We start from the raw sequence: 9,512 nt of genomic DNA on the forward strand, positions 1-9,512 counted from the left end.
TGAACCGTAAATAAGAAAATACAGTACAGCTAACCACAGTAGTTTAGCACCCAATTCAAATGGACTTGGAAAGGCTCGACGTGGAGCTAGTGGAAGATGATCCTCAGACACTTATTGCCAGTATGGTTATATAACCTACACTATATGAAAGGATTAAAGCTGCTCAGGGGGATGATCTGGAATTAGCAGGAGTAATAGCCAGAATACAGAATGGTTAGGGAGAAGAATTCAGTATTTTTGATGATGGGGCTTTGAAATTTTGTACTAGATTGTGTGTACCTGCAGATGACGGTATCAGGAGGATGATTCTAGAAGAGGCACACAGATCTTTATACACTGTTCATCCTGGTAGTACAAAATTGTATAGGGATCTATGAGAATATTTCGGGTGAAGCGATATGAAGAGGGAAATAGTAGAATTTGTGCAACAGTGCTTGACATACCAGCAGGTTAAAGCTGAGCACTAGAGGCCGGCAGGTCAGTTGCAGCCACTTTTCATTCCTGAATGGAAGTGAGACCACGTATCCATGGATTTTGTTACTGGGTTACCGCCAGCGTCGCATGGTCAGAATGCCATTTGGGTGGTGGTTGATAGGTTGACGAAGACAGCGCACTTTCTGTCCATTAAGGTTAGCTACCCTATGAACAAGTTAGCAGAGATTTACATACAGGAGATTGTTCGACCCCATGGAGTGCCAGTATCCATACTATCGGATCGTGATCCACGTTTTACATTGTGGTTCTAGAGGAGTTGCAGGAGGCACTGTGGACTTAGTTATCATTCAGCACCACTTTCCATCCTCAGATAGATGGTCAGACAGAGTGAATGATTCAGGTACTTGAGGATATGTTACGAGCATGTGTATTGGACTTTGGGGGTAGTTAGACTCAGTATATGCCATTGGTGAAATTTGCCTACAACAACAACTACCGGGCTAGCATTGGCATGGCTCCCTATGAAGCACTCTACGGTAGGAGGTGTTGTTCCCCTTTATACTAGGAGGAGCTAGGTGAGAGGCGAGTTGTGGGGTTAGAAATAGTACAGCAAGCGTACGATAAAGTTCGACTCATTCGAGATAGAATCAGTGCAGCACAGAGTTGGCAGAAAATCTACGCGGATATTCACCGTCGGGAATTGAAATTTGAAGTGGGAAATCATGTTTTTTTTTTCTTAAAATAGCACCATTGAAGGGGATTATGAGGTTTGGGAAGAAGGGTAAGTTAAGATACTTAAGAGAATTGGGTCAGTGGCTTATCGGTTAGCTTTGCCACCAGCGTTAGCTAGAATACACGACGTGTTTCACGTGGCTATGTTGAGGAAATACATCTCAGATCCTTCTCATATTATCAGCTACGCAGAATTGGAACTCAGTGGTGATCTAGCATATGAGGAAGCTCCCGTACAAATCTTAGATAAAAAAGAACAAGAATTGCACAGTAAGAAAATACCACTAGTAAAAGTCCTGTGGAGGAATCACGCAATAGAAGAAGCCTCGTGGGAGCTTGAAAATGAGATTAGATAGAAATATTCCCACCTGTTTAGTAGGTTATAGCAGTGATGTGTAAATTTAAATGGTGACAATTTTTTTTTGTATAGTGAAATTGTAATGTAAAGTATATGATAGGTAGTATTTTGATTTTGGGGGAATTTTCTTTTATAGTTGTAATCTCCCAGAACTACCCATGTAACCATGATATTCCTCCACCATAAGTGAGGGCAGGAAATAAAATAAGTAGACCATTTTGCCTTAGAGGGATGATGAGTTATAAGAATAGTAAATTTTGAGGACGAAATTTTATAAGGAGGGGAGAATGTAACGACCCAAAGAATAATGATATTTAAATAATAAAGAGGGAGAGAAATGGAAACAGTAACAGAAGGAGGCAGCCGACTTCATTGACAATGTTGCACTTTGGGATGTAATGACCCAAGAAAATTTATCAGGTCCTCATCGAAGAACATAGGGGATTCGTCGACGAGGGTACAAGAGGGAAGATACCGAGAGATTGTGTTCAAGTTCTGAATTTCATCGACGAGATGATGGTGTTCGTCGACAAACCTCCTTCTTGGCCTCGTCGACGAGATGACGTGGTTCATCGACGAATCTTGCAGTATAAATAGTGTTAAACGAAGATTTTTACGTAGAAAATTCACCAACACTCTCTCTCTTTTCTCTCTCTACGATTCCTCTCCCATTTTTCTTCGATTTCGGCTCCGTTAGTCACCGGATAGATGATCTGAAGCCACCATGACGCTCCTGGGGAAGTTCTCTCCAAGTTTGCCAGAGTGGATCGTCAATGGGACGGAGTTGGATTTCATCCCAGATTTTAGGGTAAGGTCTTTTAAGTGAAATTTGGCTTTCCAACAGTTGTACGAAATGTAGTAGACATAAAAATAATGATGTTTTGTTCTGGGATATATGATTTTCAGGGTGTTGAGTAGAGAACCCTGTGGGTGAAGGACCCATCACAGTAGGGGATTTTAACAGGAATCAAGTAAGGGAAATATGTTATGTTAGGAAACTTCATTATGATTTCAGTACAAAATATAGGTTGTTATCAAATTATTTTTCAAATTATATATACGATTTTCAGAGCCTAATTATGATAATATTTATTAGTGTAGCTTGAGTTGATTGGAGTACAGTACCGTATTTATACAAACCATGAATACCATGTTTACAGTTTATGAACAAAAATACCATGATATTTACATGCTTATAGAATAAAGGACTTTTAGTATATAGTATACTTAGAAAAATGTATTTCCAGTAATTTCATAATAATTAGTTTTTTAGTGCCATAATGCCCCGATATTTAGTTATACAGATAACAGTTCAGTTATACAGAAATCAGATTTTCAGTCAGTTAGTTTAGAATTTAAGATAAATTCTATAGGGTTATGGTCATTTCAGAAATCATGGTAAAATAGTATGTTAAAGATATCAGCTACCTATATAGTATCAGACCCTGATGAATCAGATTCAGTAGAGCATGGTACCGTAACTATATACAGTATAGAGTGCAACACCTATTCAGATAATACGTGGTAGGTAGGTTGATCGTGCCCACGTGTGGATAGGCTTCCCATCAAATATGGGTTGAGGAGGGCTGATCAGACTGACAGAGTATAGTGATTTATCCTAGTCGGCCAGCTAGGATAGATCTTGCCAATGGGCCGCACAACCCTATCATGAGGGGTTAAATCATAACATACAGTTATCCATCCAAGGAAGTTTTCAGTTATTATTATGTATGTACAGTTTTACAGAAACAAGAAATATATGTGTATATATATTAAAAGTATTATGTATAGAAATCTAAAATATAGATATGTTAAGTAACATGGAAAAGGTGGCGGTTTATATTATTTGTACTGTATTTACAGATTCAGTTATACATGATTATATAGAAACATATTTTCATAATATTGTAACTCATTTGCCACATACTAGTAATAGTATATTTCGTCTTACTGAACATTGTCTCATCCCATTAAATTAATATTTTTCAGGTGATCCAGTCCGGCGAGCAGATCAGGCTCACAGGTAGAGGGGCTTTAATACTGCCTTATCAGTTGAATGAGTATTTTTGGGAGTATTTCTGTATAGTCCTAGTCCAGTTGAGGGTATTTTGGGAAACAGTCATATATGGATAGTTTGGGGAACATTGTAACTCTTTGGTATTGTACATATTTATATATGGTGGTGGTGATGTAATTTTAGCTTCTCGTTGCTTAGGTAGATAGTTAGTTTTATATATGGAAGAATCAGAACAACGAAATTTCACAATAATTATTATTATAAAAAAAACTTAGTTAATTTAACAGGTCGTTACAGTAATTAGGTAAACGAACCACACTTAGGTAAATAATAGGTTAGTGGCGATTCCATCAATAATATTATATCCCTCACCCCTCACGTTGCAACAAATTACAATTAGCGCAAATATTTTATACTTAACCCACACCCACAAGGCTGCAATCAATTCTTAACACCCTCAAAGATCATATTAAGGCTCTATATTTATTTTGAAAACATTACAATCACTTGGCGCACACTGTTCAATAACCTACTATATTAGCCCTAACAAAAATACGTAATCATAAATATTTTATCTATCCCCACGATCACACCCGAAAATTGAAAGTTAGATTTGCTTATACATTTATAAAATTTAAAGATTAAATAAACATCATCCAAAAAGAATATGCACCCATATATGAATGCTATATAAAGTGAAAAGAATGAAGCAAAATATTTATGAAATAGTACCTCAACAAAAAACTAAATACATACAAAGATTAAAACTTTATCTAAAGAACAACATAATTAGTAAATTATATCGTTTCCGGCACTATTCTACGTTGGAACAATGCTCCCATTTCTCTCTTTCTCTTCCTTGCTATCAAAAGGGTTGAAATTTTATTTAAAATAAAAATTCAAATCCAAACTTTTTATTTTATGAGGATACATTTGTATCAAGACTTTTATTTAAGAAAATAAAAAGGAAGGAAAATAATTAAGAAACTCATTTTCTATTATATTATCTCTAGACACTAAATACTATTAATAACAAAAATATATTCTACTATGATTAAGAACTAAATAAAAATCAAATTTTTAATGATGTGTAAAATAAAAAAATTATCTCATTAATTATATATATATATATATATTCTTTTTCATTTTCCTTGATAATCAAATATGAAAAATAAACTCTTTTAAATTCTTCTTTAGTTTTCCTAATGTTTTCTAAATTCCAAACATTACCTTAAGATCTTGAATAACCTTAAACCCATCCTCCTACCAAAATAAAATTAAAAAAAAAAACTCTCAAAAACTACACAAAGGTTCTAATTGCAAATAAGTAACAGTCTTTTAACATTAATTAAAATAAAGATTTGAGATTGCTTATATGTTTAAATTTTTTGAATCAAGTAAGTTTTTTTCAACGAAAAAAATAAAATAAAATAAAAGTAAAAACATCCAAGATCCAAGAAATCTATGCCCTTTTTTTGTAGCATGTGAAAAAAAAAAAACCCAAAGTTGGGGGAAAAAAGCCTAAGAGATGGTAAAAAACAAAATAACTATCCAATTCGCCTCCTTATCTGACATCTGATACCTACCAAACTCAACTTTAGTTTGTAATATAAATGTTCGTATTTTGACCTTAGTCTTTAGGTCATTCACATTGTATATTATATCGTTGCTTCATTGTTTGGCATAATACATTCATTTTGTTTGGTCCATACTAAGTTTGTGTTCATCTTCATTTCATATTACATCTTTTCTATAATTTTGTACATTTGTTTGCTTCATTGGTTGCATTCTAAATTTATGTTGTATTTTTAATACTTTTGCTTCGCTTGATGTGCTATTTTTAGGAGATGTCCCGTCCCGACAAGTTGGCAGACTCTTGATAATTTTCATCTAGATCTTTGAGTCCAACAGATTGATTAAAAACAAAATCAAAAGTTTGAGACAAACAACATAACAAATTAAAATTTGGGGACTAATGTACAACAAAGGCCACAGCTTGGGAACAAACAACTTAATTTTTTACCCTATTAAAATCTTACACACTAGCATTCACGAGAAGTATTAATCCGAAATGGGTAAAATGCTAAACCAAGCACGCCCTCTCCATTTTTTTTTCTTTATAGTATTAATCCAAGTAAGGGCATTTGGACTTCGTAGTAAAGAAGTGGGTTCTCCTCTGGTGATTCGTGACTATCAATCCGAGATCTACATTATAATATAGTCTCCGATATCCCTGATAACAACCCCAAATGACTTTGCCAAGCAATCCCTCTACGCCTTCCAGCCAATTGGCCAAATATCTTGTCATCATCCCCTCACCCTGTTTCTTTCTCCGAGACATTGAAAACCAAAACCTCTGCTCTCAGCATGCACATGCTACAAAATCCATCAATCCCTTCTCATTCAAACAAATAACACCCTTGAAGTTTGAAGTTTGAATCCCCCATTCTCCATTTTGAGAGAGAGAGAGAGAGAGAGAGAGAGAGAGAGATGGCGGAGGGGTATTGTTGCAGGGAAGTGGTACCATTTGGGGCCATGGTGCTGGTGGAGTGCCTCTATGTAGGCTCTAGAATCTTGTTCAAGGCAGCATCATTGAAGGGGCTGAGCAACTTTGTCTTCATCTTCTATTCTTACGCCATTGCTACTCTTGCTCTGCTTCCTTTCGCCATCCTCTTCCTCAGGTATGTCCCACTGTCTCCCTGCTCTCACCATTTCACACCACAAACTCAAACACAAACATTTCTTTTATTTTCTTCAGAGCAAGCAACGTCCATTCTGTCTTTCCCCATCTTCTAACATTCTCTCTTTTGTGTCTCTTAATGATGACTTATTTATTTATTTTAACAGAAGAACAGCTCTTCCCCCGCTCAACTCTTGTCTTCCCTATAGAATCTTCCTCCTCGGGCTTCTTGGGTATGCTCTGTTACTCATCCATAACCCTATGATTCCAAAAATTTCCCCATGTTCCATGGTTTAGCTGCTGGAATCAATACAAACAGTGAAGAAGAATGAAAAAAAGAAGAAGTTAGAAGAGCCAAATTGTGTATTAATTAAGAAATTAATTAATGGTTCTCCTTCTCGTATGTGAAATTGTTTGATTTTATTGCAGATTTTCAGCTCAGCTGCTTGGGTACAAAGGAATAGAATACAGTTCTCCAACTCTTGCTTCTGCCATGAGCAACCTTACACCAGCTTTCACCTTCATACTTGCCATTTGTTTCAGGTCTTGCTCCCTTTTCCTTCTTCAATTCTTTTGCTTAAAATGTGTGTTTGTTCATCACCCTAATTTCTTCTGCTGTTTTCATAAAAACTTACCTGCAAAATCTGCTACTTTACAAAACTGAGATTGATTGAAGCAGCTGAACAACCCCTTAAATCATCCAGGAAAATTAGCAAAGACTTTCTCATCTTGGAAATCTCAGCAATACTATTATTTTTTCCAACTTTTTCTTAAGAGAGTGATTTCTTTAAAAATAAAAAAGTTAACATCTTTGAGTACAATGACATCTTCACTTACATGTCCATACCACCACCCCCCCAAATTAATGTACGGTTCAAATTTCCTTGATGCAGAGGATTGTTTAATGCTGTGTTTGGAAAATGGCAAGCAAAGGAAAAATATATTCCAAATCTGGATGATTTTTTTGTTTCTTTTGTTGCTTTGAAGAATTCAGTAGTTTAAATGGCTATGATGTTCCCATCCTTTGGGCTAAGTGTAAAGACCGATGAAGATATATGTTTAATATTCCTTAATTTGTCAGTTTCAGCAATAGTTTTTCCGTTTTTATTTTTCATATGGTGACCTAAAAAGGATGGAAAAGTCATCTTTGAGAAGCTCAAGCATTAGGCTGAAAATCATAGGCACCACGGTATCAATAGTGGGTGCACTGGTGGTGATTCTCTACAAGGGACCAGCAATCATATCAACTTCATCAGCATCCCATATCCTTTTCCATCCTCTAGGCTCAGCACAATCAAAGTGGGTCATTGGCGGTATACTGCTTGCAGCTGAGTTTTTTCTAGTTTCGACTTGGTACATTGTTCAGGTACATCCTAGCGAAATCTCATGGTTGTGTTTGGGAATATGAATCCGGGCCCTGGATTCGGAAAACAGTTCTGTATGGAGTTTTTTCAAATTTGTGTAAATTTGAATCCAAGGCACAGAATCTAGTGTATGAGTTTCTCAAAAAAGGCCTAATTTGATTTTAGTAGCATTTGACAGGTAAAGGTCATGGAGGAGTACCCGGTGGAGATAGTAGTAGTATTTTTCTACAACTTATGTGGCAGTGTCATCTCAGCACCTGTGTGCTTTCTTGCTAAAACAAACATTAGTGCATGGAGACTGAGACCTAATATAGCACTAGTTGCTGTTCTATACAATGTAAGAGGACAATGGACCAGCATTGCTGAGAACTCATTAGGAAGAGCCTTTTGGTGATGTCTAAATCTCGGTTTCTCTCTATGTTCAGGGACTCACCGTGCTAAGCTTCGGCTCTGTTATTCATACTTGGGGCTTGCGCTTGAAGGGCCCTCTCTATGTAGCAATATTCAAGCCATTCTCAATTGCCATTGCAGCTGCCATGAGTGTTGTCTTCCTTGGTGATTGTCTCTACCTTGGAAGGTATAATTTCTTAATCTCCCTCCGCTATAAGTGAGGGGTTTTCTAATAAAGAAATGAGGTGTCACCCTCTTTTACAAAAGAAAAAAATTAAGAAAAAAAAAAAAATCTTAATCTCCCTACTTTGCCTTTCTCCCTTTTTGTTTGGTGAGCTATTGTGGAAATATTTGAAAGAATGAAGTGGCAACCACTCTTTTGCATTGTTAATCAACTGCTGATTATTTGGTTTTCCTTCGACTAATATTCTCCCAAACTTTGCAGTGTTGTTGGATCCATAATAATTTGTATTGGGTTTTATGCTGTAATATGGGGAAAGGCAAAAGAGGAGATGGGTGGCTGTGGAAATGGTAGCTTCGAGTCATCATCTACACCAAAAACCCCACTGTTGCAAAGCACCAATGTTCAAGATGTATAGAACAAAAATACATAGATGATAAAGAACAAACAGAGAATTTTCCCTATTCCCATTTGAAAGCATCAATGGGGAAAGCACATCATAAGGGTGAAATTTCGAAATGTTGTTCAATATCCATAAGGTGGCCACAAGCTATAATACACATGTATATAGACTACCAGAAGATTATAGGGGTCGACTTCTGCATCTTTCCTATGTTCTATAAATAAAACATCTTAATCCCGGTTAATGCCGCTAAGAATGGTAAACCACCTAATGTTTTGACTTTTGAGAGTGATCCCTACCTTTGTTGCTGTTTGTACAAAAGTGTATTTAGTAGTGAAGTTTCAAAATGTTTAGTATGAATGGCTGTTATTTGCCCACCCTATAAAATCCGGATGGTTTTGGCTCTGCTTTTTCCCAAGATTGCTGGGATATTGTAAAAGAAGACGTGATCGATGCAGCTAGAGATTTTTTTGCTGGGTCCCCTCTTCCTAGATTTTATTCTCCATCTTACATTGTTCTAATCCCAAAAGTTCAGAATCCTCAGAGTTTTGACAAATTTAGGCCTATTAGTTTTTGTAGTGTTATCTACAAAATTTTTTCAAAAATTATTGCTGCAAGATGACAGGTTTATTGTCTGCTTTGATTTATCCGGAACAGGGAGCTTTCATTCCTGGTAGAAGTATATTTGAAAATATTTCTTTGGCTCAAGAAATGGTTCATTCTCTGCATAAGAAGTCTAATGGTGGAAATGTAATGATCAAAGTGGACATGACTAAGGCATATGATAGAGTCGATTGGGATTTTTTAAACTTGGTTCTGGAAAGCTTTGGTTTCTCTCGAAGATTCTGTGGTTTAGTGGCGGAATGTGTTTCCTCTCCTTGGTTCTCCATTATGATGAATGGCACTTATAAAGGGTTCTTTAAACCTTCTTGAGGGCTTCGCCAAGGAGATC

General features: G+C 36.3%; 1 protein-coding gene across 1 annotated transcript; it reads left to right on the forward strand.

Annotated features, from left to right (window-relative positions):
- Positions 1-5,848: 5,848 nt before the first annotated feature.
- LOC131167844 (WAT1-related protein At5g40230-like) lies at positions 5,849-9,017 on the forward strand. Its single transcript, XM_058126849.1, has 7 exons — positions 5,849-6,223; positions 6,390-6,455; positions 6,652-6,765; positions 7,354-7,588; positions 7,765-7,923; positions 8,012-8,163; positions 8,422-9,017. The coding sequence occupies exons 1-7, from the start codon at positions 6,033-6,035 to the stop codon at positions 8,573-8,575; spliced, it is 1,071 nt and encodes a 356-aa protein (XP_057982832.1). The 5' UTR covers positions 5,849-6,032; the 3' UTR covers positions 8,576-9,017.
- Positions 9,018-9,512: the final 495 nt, after the last annotated feature.

The sequence above is a fragment of the Malania oleifera genome, chromosome 11 (assembly GCF_029873635.1).
Source record: "Malania oleifera isolate guangnan ecotype guangnan chromosome 11, ASM2987363v1, whole genome shotgun sequence".
Classification (NCBI taxonomy): Eukaryota; Viridiplantae; Streptophyta; class Magnoliopsida; order Santalales; family Ximeniaceae; genus Malania; species Malania oleifera.

Bases quoted from the DNA above. Each gene is read 5' to 3' on its own strand.
- LOC131167844 (XM_058126849.1), top strand. From the start codon at position 6,033: ATGGCGGAGGGGTATTGTTGCAGGGAAGTGGTACCATTTGGGGCCATG. The intron at 6,456-6,651 runs GTATGCTCTGTT...ATTTTATTGCAG, and splicing joins TTCCTCCTCGGGCTTCTTGG to ATTTTCAGCTCAGCTGCTTG. The intron at 7,589-7,764 runs GTACATCCTAGC...AGCATTTGACAG, and splicing joins CGACTTGGTACATTGTTCAG to GTAAAGGTCATGGAGGAGTA.